At 37.4% G+C, this 18745-nt stretch overlaps 1 protein-coding gene across 1 annotated transcript in view; it reads left to right on the top strand.

Moving 5' to 3' along the window:
* The window catches only part of IRAG2 (inositol 1,4,5-triphosphate receptor associated 2), a 530761-nt gene that overhangs the window by 285833 nt on the left and 226183 nt on the right, over positions 1-18745 (top strand). The window contains exons 22-23 of the mRNA XM_053719704.1: positions 5730-5868; positions 13359-13437. Of these exons, the coding sequence (XP_053575679.1) occupies positions 5730-5868; positions 13359-13437 (218 nt within the window). The remainder of the gene's footprint in view (positions 1-5729; positions 5869-13358; positions 13438-18745) is intronic.

Below are 18745 nucleotides of genomic sequence, written 5' to 3' on the forward strand. Positions count from 1 at the left end.
TGTGGCTATTGCTAGTCTGTTCAACATGTCTGACATTGAGGAAACTAATTGTTCTATGTGTTTAGAAGCCATTGTGGAACCCCCTCTTACTTGTACTGAAAGGGCCTTACAATGTAAAAAGCATATTTCTTCTACAAGATACGACGAGTCTACGGATTTCATCCTTGTGGGATATTATCCTCCTGCTAACAGGAAGTGGCAAAGAGCACCACAGCAGAGCTGTATATATAGCTCCTCCCTTCCCTCCACCCCCAGTCATTCTCTTTGCCTGTGTTTAGTACTAGGAAGAGGTAAAGTGAGGTGTTAATTTTAGTTTCTTCAATCAAGAAGTTTTTTATTTTAAATGGTACCGGTGAGTACTATTTTCCTCAGGGAGGATATGGAAGAAGAATTCTGCCCTGAGGTTGATGATCTTAGCGGATGTAACTAAGATCCATGTTGGTTCCCACAGAGCTTCTGAAGGTAGTACAAGAGAAATCTTCAGTGTGGAGAACGGTTTCATGCTACAAGCAGCATTGAGGTATGTTCAGTCCTTTATTTCTGAGGAGACTTAGTGTATCAGAACTGGCTGACATTTTTTCCCTGCAAGGGAAGGGGTAAGCAGTAGACCTGTTGAAACAGAGGGTGTTACTGAAAGACCTGTGTGTATTATTTATTAACATAGTACTGGGCTTAATGCAGCAAAGGGCTTATTGCAGCATATATCAGAGACACTGGGAGAGACAGCTTAACGGTTTTGTTTTTATTTGTTGATAACAAACAATTATATGGCTGTTTTATGAGGTTGTGTTTTCGGACCACATGGCTTATGGCTAAACCGCTTCCCATGCGGTTGTACAAGCTGAGGTGAACGTCGTCCATGATGGACGGGGCCTATTTTCACATGCTCAGATGCGCAGTTACTCTGGCTGAGAAGGCAGCAGGCATTAGCTCCGGATGGGCCTAAACTGATGTCCTGTTAACCGTATTGTTATCTAGTCTTTTGGCAGTACCCTGGGGGCAGGTAGGTGTCAAAGCAGAGCTGTGGTGAGGTGCAGGTTTTCGTTTTGAAATCAAATACATTTTCTGCTATAAAAAACATTCAGAGGTTAATTTTACCCTTTGCTCTTAGGGTGCAATGCTTTTTGGCAATATTGTATATGTGTAGCTAATTAGATAGCGTTATTTAATGTTTTAGGCAGTTTGGAAAAAATTGTGCGCTTTTTTATTACTTAAAGGCGCAGTACAAGTTTTTTAAAAAATTGTTTAATTCAATAAATAAAGTGTTTAACTACTATTGTGGTTATTACTAGTCTGTTCAACATGTCTGACATTGAGGAAACTCATTGCTCTATGTGTTGGGAAGCCATTGTGGAACCCCCTCTTACATTGTGTACCTCTTGTACTGAAAGGGCCTTACATTGTAATTGCATATTTTAGGTAAAGAAAGTGTGCCTAAGGATGATATGCCATCCAATTCTCCCCAAGTGTCGCAACCTTTAACGCCCACACAAGCGACGCCAAGTACTTCTAGTGCGTCTAATTCTTTTACTCTGCAGGAGATGGCTGCAGTTATCTCAACTACCCTTACAGAGGTATTATCTAAATTACCAGTGTTGCAGGGTAAATGCAGTAGGTCAGGTATTAATGTAAATACTGAATCCTCCGATGCTTTATTGGCTATTTCCGATGTACCCTCACAGTGCTCTGAGTTGGTGGTCAGGGAATTGCTGTCTGAGGGAGAACTTTCAGACTCAGGAAATGTGTTACCTCAGACAGATTCGGACGTGATGTCCTTTAAAATTAAGCTTGAACACCTCCGCCTTTTACTATGGGAGGTTTTAGCGACTCTGGATGATTGTGATACTATTGTGATACCACCAGAGAAATTGTGTAAGATGGACAAATATCTAGAGGTGCCTACTAACACTGATGTTTCTCCAGTTCCTAAAAGAATTTTGGAAATTGTAAAAAAGGAATGGGATAGACCAGGTATACCGTTCTCTCCCCCTCCTAATTTTAAGAAAATGTTTTCCATATCAGACACCATTCGGGATTCTTGGCAAACGGTCCCTAAGGTGGAGGGAGCTATTTCTACCCTGGCTAAGCGTACAACTATACCTATTGAGGACAGTTGTGCTTTCAAAGACCCTATGGATAAAAAGTTAGAGGGTCTTCTAAAGAAATTATTTATTCATCAGGGTTTTCTTTTACAACCTATGGCTTGCATTGTTCCAGTTACTACTGTTGGTTTGATGCTCTGGAAGAGTCTCTGAAGGTTGAGACTCAATTAGATGACATTTTGGATAGAATTAAGGCTCTCAAGCTAGCTAATTCTTTTATTACTGATGCCGCTTTTCAAATTGCTAAACTAGCGCCGAAAAATGCAGGATTTGCCATTTTAGCGTATAGAGCGTTATGACTCAAATCTTGGTCTGCTGATGTGTCATCAAAATCTAAGCTTTTAGCTATTCCTTTTAAAGGTAAGACCCTATTTGGGCCTGAATTGAAGGAAATCATTTCTGACATTACTGGAGGTAAAGGCCATGCCCTACCTCAGGATAAGTCTGTTAAGATGAGGGGTAAACAAAATAATTTTCGTTCCTTTCGAAACTTTAAAGGAGGACCCTCTGCTTCCTCTTCCTCCACAAAGCAGGAAGGGAATTTTGCTCAATCCAAGTCGGTCTGGAGACCCAACCAGGCTTGGAATAAAGGTAAACAATCCAAGAAGCCCCCTGCTGCTACAAAGACAGCATGAAGGGGCGGCCCCCGATCCGGTACCGGATCTAGTAGGGGGCAGACTTTCTTTCTTTGCTCAGGCTTGGGCAAGAGACGTTCAGGACCCTTGGGCGCTGTAAATCGTGACCCACGGGTATCAACTGGAATTCAAGGATTTTCTCCCAAGAGGGAGATTTCATCTTCTATAGACCAGATAAAAAGAGAGGCGTTCTTTCACTGTGTAAAAGACCTCTTTACCATGGGAGTAATTTGTCCCGTTCCAAAACTGTAACAGGTGCAGGGGTTTTACTCAAATCTTTTCGTGGTTCCAAAAAAAGAGGGAACTTTCAGACCCATTTTAGATCTCAAGTGTTTCACACTTGAGATCTAAAAGTTTCTCAGAGTTCCATCATTCAAGATGGAGACTATACGAACAATCTTACCAATGATCCAGGAGGGTCAATATATGACTACCGTGGACTTGAAGGATGCATACCTTCATAATCCTATTCACAAGGATCATCATCAGTTCCTAAGGTTTGCCTTCCTGGACAAACATTATCAGTTCATGGCTCTTCCTTTCCGGGTTGGCCACAGCACCCAGAATCTTAACAAAGGTTCTAGGGTCTCTTCTAGCGGTTCTCAGACTGCGGGGCATGGCAGTGGCATCTTATCTGGATGATATTCTGATTCAGGCGTCAACTTATCATTTGACAAAATCTCACTCGGACATAGTATTGTCTTTTCTTGTGAACATAGAAAAGAGTTCACTAGTTCCACGGACAAGGGTTCCCTTCTTGGGGACTCTGATAGACTCGGTAGACATGAAAATATTTCTGACGGAGGTCAGAAAATCAAAGATTCTAAATACTTGCCGAGCACTTCAGTCCATTCCTCGGCCATCAGTGGCTCAGTGTATGGAGGTCATTGGATTAATGGTAGCGACAATGGACATCATTCCGTTTGCCCGCTTTCATCTCAGGCCACTGCAGCTGTGCATGCTCGGACATTGTAATGGGGACTATGCGAATTTATCTCCTCAGATAAATCTGGATCAAGAGACTAGAGACTCTCTTCTTTGGTGGTTGTCGCCGGATCATCTGTCCCAGGGGACATGTTTCCGCAGACCCTCGTGGGTGATATTGACAACGGACGCCAGTCTTCTGGGCTGGGGTGCAGTCTGGAATTCCCTGAAGGCTCAGGGTATTTGGACTTCCAATCAATATTCTGGAACTGAGAGCTATATTCAATGCGCTTCAGGCATGGCCTCAGTTGGCTTCGGCCACATTCATCAGTTTCCAGTCGGACAACATCATGACTGTGGCATATATCAATCATCAGGGGGGAACAAGGATTTCCTTAGTGATGATAGAAGTATCCAAGATAATCCGATGGGCGGAGGCCCACTCTTGTTATTTGTCGGCAATTTACATCCCAGGAGTAGAAAACTGGGAAGCGGATTTTCTAAGTCATCAGACTTTTCATCCGGGGGAGTGGGAACTCCCTCCGGAGGTGTTTGCTTGATTGATTTGCCAATGGTGCAGACCGGAACTGGATCTGATGGCATCTCGTCAGAATGCCAAGCTTCCACGTTACGTATCCAGGTCGAGGGATCCCCAGGCCGAACTGATAGATGCCTTGGCAGTGTCTTGGTCGTTCAGCCTAGCCTATGTGTTTCCACCGTTTCCTCTCCTTCCACGCATGATTGCTCGAATCAAACAGGAGAGAGCTTCAGTAATCCTGATAGCGCCTGCGTGGCCACGCAGGACTTGGTATGCAGATTTAGTGGACATGTCCTCTCTGCCACCGTGGAAACTTCCTTTGAGTCAGGACCTTCTCATTCAAGGTCCTCCAAAGATTTTTCTAGATCAGGCTGCAAGAGATTCTCTTCTGTGGTGGGTGTCTCAGGAACGTCTCTTTTCTGTTCCCTCATGTTATTCATTCAGTGTCCTCTGGAGCTTGGGTATAGTTTTCCCAACGGTAAGGAATTAAGTCATGGACTCTCCCTGCCTTTATGGAAGGAAAACATAATTTATGCTTACCAAATAAATTTCTTTCCTTCCTGGCAGGGAGAGTCCCTCCCGTAAATTTGTTTTTGATGGGCGGCTCCCTTTTTATATTATTTCTTCTGGCACCTTTTATACCCTGATGTTTCTCCTACTTTTCCTTGTTCCCTCGGCAGAATGACTGGGGGATGGGGGAAGTGGGAGGGATATTTAAGTCTTTGGCCTGGGGTGTTTCCTCCTGGTGGCCAGGTGTTATATTTCCCAACAGTAAGGAATGAAGTTGTGGACTCTCCTTGCCAGGAAGGAAAGAAATGTATCTGGTAAACATAAATTATATTTTTTGTTGTATCTGATAAAGCCAATTATGACATGTATGTAGTAGGGTTAGCCTTGAGAAGTCAGCAGGTGCATTTCATTTTCTGAGAATTAGAAATTGTTCAATTTTCACAGCTAAATTATGTGAAAAGGGGCAAAATAATGAAAATGTATTGCAATGCTGTATTATGCTTTACTAAACTTTTTATACACAAATCTCAAGGTGTTTACTGTCCAGTTAAGTTGTTTAATTTGTGTGTCGTAGAGCGTTAGTAGCCGCAGAAACACCTCACACTCATACAGGGAACTCCAAAGTGTCCTCTGCCACACAAGGAGTCTTAATATGGGCAATTACTGTAAAAGTGAGTAATAATGCCCAACTTGTTTGTGTCAAATGCAAACAGGGATCCTTTATATAGCTGTGGTCTGGCTATTAATTGAAAAGGGCCACATATTAATTGCATTGTAAGCCGGTGCCATTACACGTAGCACAGAGTTTTCACTTGGAGCACAACTTATTAAGCAGTAGCATTTGGTTATCGTTAGATGGTTGATGTAAAATAAGGGCCATTACATTCTGCTTGTTTTCAGCAGCAAAATGTGTTCCAACTCCACTATTCTATCATGTTTGTATATGATGCATTTTTTTATTATTTTATTACATTATAATATTATAAATAAACTAATAAAATATATTTTTTTCTGATTCAGATGCTCTGACTCTGGAAATCCTACAACTTTATCCGCGACTGCGCGTGTGGAATTACCCTCGTGCAGGAACCAGAAGTCTATCGAAATCTCAAAGCACTAAACATAAAGATGAGAAAGGCGCTGATCCAGAGCTAAACACGTAAGTCTGTACGTTACATGACCTTAAGCAAACACATCTGGAACAGAACGGAGCGCCTGTGATTCAGCAGACTTGGGTAATCCTGCTGCTTAATGTGCGTTGGGCATTTGTTATTAATTCTCTGACATTTCAACAAAAGCATCTATTTCTCTCCTGTGTGTTCCATGTAAGGACAGGCAGCTGCCTTGTGCTCTGTATGACTTGTAGGGTTTATATCTTGTACAGAACACTGTGTAACCGCTGTCATTTGTAGCTACTGAAAACAACTTATGAGAAACATGATTATCAAAGTGAAGCAATGAGTCTATATGGTGCAATCTATCGTTTTAAGATCAATGTAAATTTACATTTAGCAAATAAAATGAAGTTGAAACATATACAGCTTGTCCAAATTGGAGGAAACTTTGGAACCAGGTAACAAATGTTAAAAATTTGTAAAAACACCCAAACGAGCTAATTATGCCAGGGAAAGTTTTTATATATAGCTCAATTATTCTGTCATTACTACTTTATTTGTTTGTAAATTTTAATGTAACAACATTTTTGTTTTTATTTTGTGTGTGTAAAGGGACAGGAAACCCCCACATTTTCTTTGATTTAGACAGAACATATCATTTTAAACAACTTTCCAATTTTCTTCTATTATCAAATTTGCTTCATTCTTTTGTTATCCTTTGCTGAAGGAACAGCATTGTACTTCTGGCAGCTAGCTGAACACAACTCATTAGCCAATCACGAGAGACAAATGTGTGCAGGGACCAATCAGCAACAAGCTCACACTAGTGTAGGATATGTGCGTAATCTTTTTAAACAAGGGATACCAAGATAATCCAGCACATTTGAAAAAAGTGAATTTAAAAGTGTCTTAAAATGACACGCTCTATCTGCAAATGTATTGACTTTCCTATCCCTTTAAGTGCTGCATTAGGGGGTGCGCACTGTATACGTTTGCATTTGGGGTTTATCCCTTGTAGGTTTTGCACCCAGTCTATTCTAGCAATGAATATGTACTTGTGCCCAGTGTGATGCCCAGGTCTCATTCCTGCTCAGGGTGCTATTAATTGCCTAGTTTTTTATGATCATTTATTGGGAAACATTTTTCCAAGTTTACAAACGTTGGTTGAAATCAGCCAATCAAATTAGCAGATGGGCTGAACTTTTGACATTAGCCCACCATGGCCAGCACTCTTGTAGTGGAATAGTTTGTAGTGGAATAGATCTGCACAAGGACCTAAGTCCATAGTGCCAATACAATTTAGTGAGCGGAAGTAGCGAGCTGTTCTATTATCACTAATAATCGCACTTTGTGTTTGCCAACTGCTGGCACCTGAAATGGGTCCTGATCATCTGCGTTTTAGTTTTAAAATATCAAGTAGCAAAGCCTTGTCCAGGAAATGTTCAAAGAGAAACGATTTGTTAGAGATGCACCTAATAAAGGTTTTTTTTTTTTTTTTTTATATTTAAATCAGTTTTTAATATTTGTATGCGGCATTGTAATACAATGAGCTTCCTGCACTTGATCAGAGAATATTTTTTCATTACTAACCCTAGCTTACTGTGTATTTCTGCAGAGGGCTTTAAACACAAAGGTAAGGCTCCACTTAGGCGTTGGAAGCATTGCAGATCCAGGACAGAGCAGTGGGACATCAGGAGTGCGCGCACGGAGGCCGATTAATCAGTCATATTTGAGTAACTTTTCAGCTGTACTTTAGTAGAAGGAGAAAAGTAATCATTACCTTAATATTTTAAGTAACTTTATTTAAAGGGACAGAAATTCCAACATTTTTCTTTCATGCTTCAGATAGAGAATACCACTTTAAACAACATTCCAATTTACTTCTATTATCTAATTTGCTTCATTCTTTAGGTATCCTTTGTTGAAGAAATAGCAATGCATATGGGTGAGCAAATAACATGGGGCATCTATGTGCAGCCACCAATCAGCAGCTACGGAGCCTATTTAGATATGCTTTTCAGCAAAGGATATCAAGATAATAAAGCAAATTAGATTATAGAAGTAAATTGGAACGTTGTTTACAATTGCATGATCTTTATGAATCATGAAATAAAATGTGGATTTCATGTCCCTTTAACTAAAACAATAACATTTAATTTTTAATGCTTGTCCCTCCCTCCTCACACTTAGGTCCTTGTGCAGATCTATTCCACTACAAACAATCTTCTATACAGTGAGCTTCTGTGCACATAGATTTGCAGGGGAGTAATGGCATTAAAGGGACAGTAAATTAAGAACTAAACTTTCATGATTTAGAAAGAACATGCAATTTGTAACAATTTTCCAAATTACTTCTCATCTAATTTGCTTCAGAATCTTGGTATCTATTGTTGAAAAGCCTGCATAGGTAGGCTCAGAAGCAATTCACTACTGTGAGCTAGCTGCTTGTCACTGTCTCACCCAATGTGTTCAGCTAGGCCCCAGTAGATCATTGCTTTCCAACAAAGGATACCAAGAGAATGAAGCAAATTTGATAATAGAAGTAAATCTAAAAATGGTATGCTCTATCTGAAACCCAAGTTGTTGTTTTTTTCTTTGTTTTTTTTTTCTTTCGTATGCCCCTTTAAGGTCTATTACTCAACTCTGTATGATTATTTCATAACATTTTGCTGTAAAGAAGGGGCATGCTATTTCTGCAGACACAAATTTTGCTTTGAGAAAAACAAAAACAATATGTGATAATATATTCAAGATAGAAAAATTTCCCCAAATAATCTGACAAAAATATGAGAGTATCACATTGTGTAAAAAGATTTAAAGGGACAGTCTAGGCCAAAATAAACTTTCATGATTCAGATAGAGCATGTAATTTTAAACAATTTTCTAATTTACTTTTATCACCAATTTTGCTTTGTTCTCTTGGTATTCTTAGTTGAAAGCTTAACCTAGGAGGTTCATATGCTAATTTCTTAGACTTTGAAGCCCACCTCTTTCAGATTGCATTTTAACAGTTTTTCACCACTAGAGGGTGTTAGTTCACATATTTCATATAGATAACACTGTGCTCGTGCACGAGAAGTAATCTGGGAGCAGGCACTGATTGGCTAGACTGCAAGTCTGTCAAAAGAACTGAAAAAAGGGGCAGTTTGCAGAAGCTTAGATACAAGATAATCACAGAGGTTAAAAGTATATTATTATAACTGTGTTGGTTATGCAAAACTGGGAAATGGGTAATAAAGGGGTTATCTATCTTTTAAAACAATAAAAATTCTGGTGTAGACGGTCCCTTTAATGGAATTAATTTACCAAAACAAAATAAACATTAGTCATGAATATACAGCATTTTGCTATATAATTAAAAACTATTTTTTTAGGCTGACTAACCTTTAGATTGTAATTTATCTTGAATAGAAACTATCTTTTAGATAGAATTTTCTTCAAAAAGCATTTTTTATTTGTTTTTTTTAAAAAAATTCTCTTAAGAAAATAGATTTTTATCCACAATGCTTTACAACAATAGATACCAAGAGAAGGAAGCAAATCAGAATTTTTTTATTAAATTGCATGCTCTGTCGTGAAAGAGAAATGTTGGGGTTCATGTAAGTTTTTAGGGGTTCTGTATCGTTTAATGGGGATTGCAGTAGTGTAAGTTAGTTTAGGCTTCATGTCTTGGGTCATGGTAAAGGCTTAATTGTGCGCTGTTTAGGGTTAAGTTGCAGTGGGTGGACCAGGGGAAGAGATTTACAGTGGGGGAGTCACAATTACTTCATAGTAACTATGTAACCGCTATAAACACAGGTGCCAACTAGGGATGGACGAATGTGTTTATATTCAAATTCGAATGTTAGAACAAATGTTATTGTTGAAATTCAATTTACTTAATCAAATGTTAATAAGAACGAATATTCTTAAAAATTCTATAATCAAATGATATTTACAGTTTTCGAATGTTAAAAGATTGAATGTCCACATTCTAAATTTCGAATGTCACTTTCGATTTAACAAATACTATTCAGAAATTCAATAGTTCATGAGGTAGGGAATGTGGTAAATAGATACATAATATATACAAATATATCAATATGAATGTTTCTATTTTGAATATTGAATAATTTGAATATTACATATTTAAAGAAAGCATTAGCAATACTATTACATTAAACAAAACTTAGATGTTGTACAAACAGTCAAAATTCTAAACAAATGTGTTAAAATTAGTTTCACTTTTCTAATGTTGAGAAACATTTTCCCATCCCTAGTGCCAATACAATTTAGTGAGCGGAAGTAGCGAGCTGTTCTATTATCACTAATAATCGCACTTTGTGTTTGCCAACTGCTGGCACCTGAAATGGGTCCTGATCATCTGCGTTTTAGTTTTAAAATATCAAGTAGCAAAGCCTTGTCCAGGAAATGTTCAAAGAGAAACGATTTGTTAGAGATGTACCTAATAAAGGTGTGTTTTTTTTTTTTTTTTAATATTTTAATCCGTTTTTAATATTTGTATGCGGCATTGTAATACAATGAGCTTCCTGCACTTGATCAGAGAATATTTTTTCATTACTAACCCTAGCTTACTGTGTATTTCTGCAGAGGGCTTTAAACACAAAGGTAAGGCTCCACTTAGGTGTTGGAAGCATTGCAGATCCAGGACAGAGCAGTGAGCCATCAGGAGTGCGCGCACGGGGGCCGGTTACCACCTGTTTCTGTACTGTAACTGCAATGCTTTTGGTTTCCAAATGGAAAATGTACTATATGTTTAACCTATTTGTAGGTCTTAAAGGGACATTAAACACTTTGCGATGGTAATATAAAATGATAAAAGGTATATAAAAACAAACCAAAGCTCTGAAATATACTTTCATTATTTATTTTGTGCCCTTTTCCTGTAATTCCATTTTGAAATTGTGAGCTCCTCAATTCCTGCTAGAAATAAAAGTGCAGGACACGGTTACATTCCACACAGCCATTGGCTGCACACACTAGTGACCTATTTATAACTGTCCCTAATTGGCCACAGCAAAGAAAGTAACCTAAGTTACAACATGGCAGCTCCCATTGTTTTATATACTCTTAATTATTGACAAAATAAGTGTACAGTTTTAAACAGCTAATGAAACTTTTAAAATATATCTACCTGTTATTCTCAGACTAATCTTTTCTTTGAATGCATCATTCTATCTAGCAATTATTTAGTGTTTAATGTCCCTTTACACCCCTATTAAAGCTATGGTCAGTAATGTACTTATTTGTTAGAGCACATAGCTTTTGCAAGTCATTTAATTTATTCTAAAAAAAAAATGCAAATTAACCAAAATGCTGTAAATTAGCCCGTGGGTGGTTGTTTTTTTATTTTTAAAGCTATGTGTTTTGTAAAGTCTTATTACTGGAAAGAACAGAAAGAGGAAGAGGAAAATGCACTTTCAAAACCTAATGTTAAAAAAAGTCAAACACATGCAAATCCTACTCCACTATTTGTATGCTGCGTTTAGTTAGCAGAGGATTGTGTGTAATTCAGGCACGAATTTAGCTTCAGAGGGCTACAGGTGCATAGCAGGAATTCGGTTTTATTAGCTGGATTAGCTGTGTGTTCTGTGGGTCTCATGATTTGTAATAACGTCATAAATTCCCAGCATTTGAGCACAAACCATAGAGGGGAGACTGTAAATGCACTAATTTGTGGTTCATGGGAAATGCCACATACATTGGTGGTGTAGAATTATGTAGAGGAGGCTTTTAGACATGTTAATTTGTATTCTGACAAATGAAACAGCCATAAAAATATAGCAAAATGCTAAACAAGCAGCCCCCTTAATAATAAATGAAGAAACAAATTATGAATCTTAAAAATAAAAATAAAAAGTTCATATTTACATTATTCAATAACCAAACAGCAATGTCAGTCAGTTGATTGATTCCATTAAAAACTACATTTATAAAGCAAGTGTGCTGCTTCTGGCTTATAATAGTAGAACTAGGTACTATTTTATCTGCCCAGTTCAATCTCTAAATTATGGATGAATTAAATTTTTCTCCACGACCTACTGGTCAACTGAAACAAATAGTCTTTATCCATTCACATGTCGTATTTCTGTCTAAACCTGGAGGAGATGAGTCTCACATGAGCTGCAATAACCCTTCCGGAAATTCCATTGTTAAACGATTTGAATATTTGCTGCTTAGGTTCTTTCCCATAGTCAGCATACAAACCCACCTCTGTGGAAACATTGTGCAGATAAACAAATAAATCTGGTATAGACTTTCCTTTGAGGGCATTAGATGCTAATATATCCTCAGGTTTCATACGACAGTAGTACAACACTAGTGCTTGCGTATAAGTTTATTTTTTTCTTCACATATAGTATTTTAAATTTTTCTTTCATGTACAGATTTACCTCATTTTTATTGCGTTTCTCAGATATTGCGTTTTTTGCAAAATGAAGGTTTCATGGCAACATTGTGTCGAGCAAGACTATCGGTACCATTTTTCCAACATATACATACACGTTTTCTTCCTGGTTACCTCATTAATCCCTGATAATTGGATATACGTAAACATTTGGCCCTGTAGAATCAGATATGAGTTTTTAGTCATGTGTGGGAAACAATTTGAGAAAATGGAATTGTCTTTGAGTACTCAGCAGGGAATAATAGATGTGCAGAAATAACCTCTTTGATGTATACATATATGGTCTCTCTCTGTAAATGGAAACAATTTATTTCACATAGAAATGTCAGATGATTTGGCACCCTTAAATTGAACGGATAAAAGATGTATATTAGGCATTTTGCATTTTTAAAACACTCTTGTCTAGTTATCGAGGGCAAACGCTATAGAACTCTAACAAGCTCCTCTCAGTTTTTGTAATGGTGCTTTATTGAAAAAAATTTAGTTTACAAAATGCATTGTTACTTTTTTATAACCTTCTATTTCCCTTTCCCTCAACCTCTTGACTCAAAACTTTTCAATAATAAAAAAAAATAATTTTGAATCCTGTTAAGATTTGTTTGACAATTCCTGCTAAGCTGAGCAGACATTAAATATTAGTGTAATTTGCTGTCAGGTAGTGGGGACTGTCACTCACTTGTCCCAATACAAGAAAAGACTGACAATAGATATAGTTGCTGTATATAACATTCTGTCTAATATGAAACACAATAAAATGTGAGTATAATGTTTACACTTAACTCCTAAAATTCTGCGGGATTTGATACATTTACTTAGTTGTTGTTGTTTTTTTTGTTTTTTTTCCTTCTTTCTCTTTCGAAATTGTATTTTAAATTATTTTTTTTACTTGATGGTAACAAATATCTATCTAAAGATAATTTTGCCCCTTTTTTATTCTATCATCTATTAAATAGTAATCACTGCAGTGTGTAGTCAGACCCTTGCACTTACTGGTAGCATTCTGGGTAGTTTGTTAAATTAAACTTTAATATTCCAGTTCCATTTACTTTTTAAGATACAAACCGACTACAAGATACACTTCAGCCTTGTTTTTGTTCTAGAAACCAGATTTCTGCTTTTGATTTACAGGTGCAAATCTGTGTCTGTCGAAATTCAGACTGATGAGGAGCATCTTCATAAAACTGCAATGGAAACCCTTTTCTCAGAGGTAAGTGCTAGGAGCAGAGGTGAGTTATTTTAGTGTCTTCCCACTTATTTAATTTCCATGTTGGCTGAGAAATGATAGCACGTGAGTATATGTTTATAATTGAGAGAGGAACCAGGAATGCGTCCGTGTCGCATGTTTTGCCAAACCTAGGATCCTTGCCAACAAATCCATTCCCCTCTCTTGCAGTATCCCTCTGAGTGCCTTCCTAGCATAGTTTCCCCGGTATACATCATCATTACCACTTGTAAAGTCCCATTTGTTTTTTTGGGTTTTTTTTTGTATTATTCAAAGGAGAATGTAGAATTGTATGACTGCTAAATAGGATTGAAAATCTATAGTTGTACCTTTTTCTTTCCTTCACTTGAAAAGAAAGAATGGTGCTTTTAGCTAATCAAGTAATTAACACATCAAACAAAGTTGGTAATGTGTTCATTGGTTAAAGAGTTAATCAAAGATAATAAATTCTTTTGATTATTTCCTGAATTAATAAATGAATAAGCTACTTTTTGTTTGAGTCACTAATTTCATTTAGCTAAAAATGCCATTTGTTCAAAATAAAACTCAAAATAACTCAAAAAAAAGAGTTTGTGTCCTGTGAGTGGGGATTATGGATCACAAAAGATTTCTCTTTTTTAAAAAAAAATAGTTTGAAATATATTGAAGGAAAAAAGGGCTGGGATGCTGGCCTTGGAAAAAGAAAAAAGTTGACTTGAACGGACTAGTGTAAAATACGTTAGAGCTACCATTAATATTATTTTTATCAGTTATTTGCAGTGTGCCAACAGGTTCCGCAGCGCTAAAGACAGGGCTCTAATATGCAAGGTAACAAAGGGATACAGGGCCCAAGAGTTGCACTGTTGTAAATCATCTCTCATGAAGGTGATCTACAAACAGCTGTGCTCATAGGCTACGTGCTAAGAGGCTGCTACCTTATTAATTTTATTGTATAGCTGGTGTATTTCCCTTTTTAGTGTCTGTGGGGTTGATCATAAATATAATTTGTTCTACAAAATTCATCTTTAAAATCTATAGGGAGTTTTGTAAATACATTATTTCATTATCTTTTCTAAATGATTGTTATTTACCCCTAAATGTCTTCAGGACTTATCATAAAATTCCTTTTAGAAAACATAGTAAAATATTCCTACATGTCCATGTTTGGCTCTTTTTACTTTACAGTTTGAAGTTTCTTTACTGGGTCTTACTGCAGTTTGCCCCTCCTGTGGCTTCAGTGGTTTTTCTCTGGGTTAAAGGGACAGTCAACACCCAGGAAAACTTTATCCCATACCTTAGATCTACAAAAAAAGAGGAGCCTGCACCGCATCCCATCTTCAATACCACCAACGTTATAAGTGTAATCATCAAACGCCCATACAGTTTTCAGTGGTAGATATGGCCGCCAAACTCCTCCCCCTACCCCACCCCTTTTTTTAATTCAATCCTCGTTCACAGGGACACTGTTCTTTTGGTAATGCACATTTTTTTTTGTGGATCTAAGGTATGGGATAACGTTTTCCTGGGTACCGATGTCCCCCTTTAAGTTCTCCCTTGGTTACATTTTATAGCATGTTCTGACATTGCATGTTAATGTGGAGACACTGGTTTCAGCTAACATATTCCAGTATGTTTTTTAGTAATAAAGAAGCAGGTATCTGAGCACTCGAGGGGCAAGATAATGTTAAAAAAATATCTTTATTATACAAATATTAAAAATGCATCATAATGCAAGAATACAAGGATAGCAATCCTGACGCGTTTCACGCCCTCTAGTGGCACATAGTCATAGTAACCTGATCTGCATTTTTTTTTAATTATAGCAAAGTCTCCTAAGCATCATGTACTTAATCATTGGTAGAGAATTAACCCCTTCAGTGCCAGGAGTATTGGTTTTTTATAATGAGGCCAGTGGTGTTTTGATCATTTTGTTTTAGTGCCAGCTAGACTTCATTACATATACAATGGTGAACTATACACTTTTGCAGTGATTACACACAATGTGAAAATATGAACACACTCCTAATCTCATGTCATTCCTGAACAGGGCATGGATAGTGACTAATTCAGGGTCACCATGTTGTATTTGCATCAATCACTATACTTATCCTTTTAATGAAAACCGTGAGTATAATATAGTCAGGCAATTAGCTGATGAGTTAACTTGTATTCAAAGATGCTGCAGGAAAGTTAATGGGCTGAGATCTCTTTCATACCCTCTAGGTAGGAGGTTGATTTTCTGTTGATGCTTTTTTGTTTGCATGTTAAAGGGGAAACCGTTTTGCAGAGCTTATTTCCCTTTAAAGTCTGTATCGATAATAAACTTGGTTAAACTCATGCAACTGGTTATGCTCATTGTTCAGCGAGTGCTTTTGTTTACAAATGAAACACTCTAATGAAGTAGAACTTTTTTTAACACTATAAAGTCTGCTTTTAGATATCTGATGAATTATTAAAAAAAAGATTAATTGGAGAATGGAATTTTTCGATAAGGGTAAAGAACTATTAATTTGTCAGGAAGATTCTTCTATTAGAGCAGTGTTCTTACCTTGATTTGGGGTAAAAATACTCTGATTAGACGCTGTAATTAACTTTTGTACCTTTAAAAACTGCAAGTTATTGCACATGTTCCCTGATTTTTCTTTTTCAGTATCACATTTATTTAGAATATTACATTTAGATTCTAGTAAATGCTCAGACTCCCCACTCCTGAGGTGGATTGACAAAAAATAACCACTATTGACATAGGAGGGGGGGGTAAAATTCCCCCACCTTTATAAAATTATACTCTAAGAATAAAGTTCTATTAAGCTTTTTAAATAAAAATTACAAGAACAAATACATTAAAATGTGATAAAACCTCACATATCAGGATGTAGAAATAGTGATTTTAAAAGTAAGCTCATGAGTGGGGGGGGGGGGGGTTTATCAAAGAATAAAACCCCCTTGAATCACTCTTAATGCCAATGAGCAACCATTTTAAAGTGTTTACGGGAATCTAGGGGAGACCCCCAAAAAGGTGGCGCACCTCCTATATAGTGACTAAAATATGTATATATGTATCTCTCAGAATGAGTATACAAAAGGGTGCTGGATAAAGTGTTAGAATACACAAAATATTTGAAATATTATGCACAAAATTGGGTAAAAATAACTAACAATTGGTGCTAATGAAGTGCACAAAAAGGTGATGAATAAAGTGTTTGAATACACAAAAAATTTCAAAATATTATGCACAAAATGGGTAAAATAAATATGGTGCTATTAAATTGCACTAGTGAATTACATGTACAGCACAATTTAGTCCATAATAGTGCCAGCAATGGGTATAGAGATTTCAAAGTTGTGCTGTGTCTTTAAGGCAGCTTCACTTCGGTAAATCGATGTAGGTTCACCTCTGTAAAATCAATAAAAAGACAAGTGGCGCCTCATAGTAAACTCCATGCGTGTTAAGGAGAAAGACTAATAGAATAAAACTCACAATTTAGGATGGCACCTGTATGAACAAAGTGCAAACGAGCAGGCTGACGCTCACAGTTGTCAGCTCACTGGATACCCTCTGTAATATCTGCATTTTCAGGACAACAATTTCCAAGTTGTTTGGATAAGCGTTAGTAAGCTCCGTCCTAGTACTGGATCGCCCAAATGGCAAAGAAAGTTTCCAGGTGCCAGTGTCCAGGCAGTAATGACAGTCAAATACTGGAAAAAGGTATAGACACCGCTATGAAGATAGTATGAATAAAAAGGGTTTATTGTTGCAACGCGTTTCTCGACCTAAACAGTGGTAGTTTCTTCAGGGGTAAGTGGCGTATAATATCCTAATAGAAAATAGCATCTGTATTAGAATCTCATGTCTCCCTTTGCCCTGGAAACTTTGTTTGCCATTTGAGCGATTCAGTACTAGGACGGAGGTTACTACCGCTTATCCAAACAACTTGGAAGTAGTTGTTCCTGAAAATGCAGATATTACAGAGAGTATCCAGTGAGCTCATAACTGTGAGCGTCAGCCTGCTCGTTTGCACTCTTTTTACACAGGTGCCATCCCAAATTGTGAGTTTATTCTATTACTCTTTCTCCTTAAAGGAATTGTCTAGTCAGAATTTAAACTTTCATGATTCAGTGCATTCAGTTTTAAGCAACTTTCTAATTTGCTCCTATATTATATTTTTTTTTACTCCTCTTGGTATCTTTATTTGAAAAAGCAACAATGTAAGCATAGGAGCCGGGCAATTTTTAGTTCAGTGCCTGGGTAGCACTTTTTGATTGGTGTCTAAATGTAGCCACCAATCAGCAAGCGCTACCCTAAACCAAAAATGGCCCAGCTTACATTCAAATAAAGATAACAAGAGAATGAAGAAAAAACATAATTTATGCTTATCTGATACATGTATTTATTTCCGGATATGGCGAGTCCACAGAATAAATTACTAGTGGGAATATCACTCCTGGCCAGCAGGAGGAGGCAAAGAGCACCACAGCAAAGTCGCTATATATATCACTTCCCATAACCTCCAGTCATTCAGCCGAAGGGAACATGGAAAAAGATAACACAAAGGTGTAGAGGTGCCTGAGGTTTTAGTTAAAAATAACTGTCTTAAAATAAAGGGTGGGCCATGGACTCACCATATCCGGAAATAAATACATTTATCAGGTAAGCATAAATTGTTTTCTTTCCTAAGATATGGTGAGTCCACGGAATCATCAGTTACTAGTGGGAAGCTAGCGAACACAGATGATTAGGGAGGGACAAGACAGGTAACCTAAAGAGAAGGCACCACTGCATGAAGAGCCTTTCTCCCAAAAGAAGCCTCAGCTGAAAAATATCAAATTTGGAAAAAGTATGCAGAGGACCAAGTTGCAGCCTTGCAAATCTGTTCTACAGAAACTTCCTTCTTAAAAACGCCCAAGAAGAAAGGACAGCCCTAGTGAAATGAGCTGAAATTCTCTCAGGAGGCTGCTGTCCAGCAGTCTCATAAACCAAACGCATTATACTACTCAACCAAAGAGAAAGAGAAGTAGCTGAAGCTCTCTGACCTTAATGTTTCCCAGAGAAAAAAAACCGCAAACTGGCGACAATCCTTAGTCGCCTGTAGATAGAAAATAAAAGCACGTACAACATCAAAGTTGTGAACAAAATGTTCCTTATGAGAGCAAAGATAAGAACACAGAGAAGGAACAACAATTTTCTGATTAATGTATCCGAAACCACTTGGGAAGAAAACCTAACTAGTACAAATAACTGCCTTAACTGCATGAAAGATAAGGCGAATCGCACTGCAAAACCTGAGAGCTCTGAGACTCTCCAAGCAGAAAA

This window comes from Bombina bombina, chromosome 6 (assembly GCF_027579735.1).
Source record: "Bombina bombina isolate aBomBom1 chromosome 6, aBomBom1.pri, whole genome shotgun sequence".
NCBI classification, from domain to species: Eukaryota; Metazoa; Chordata; class Amphibia; order Anura; family Bombinatoridae; genus Bombina; species Bombina bombina.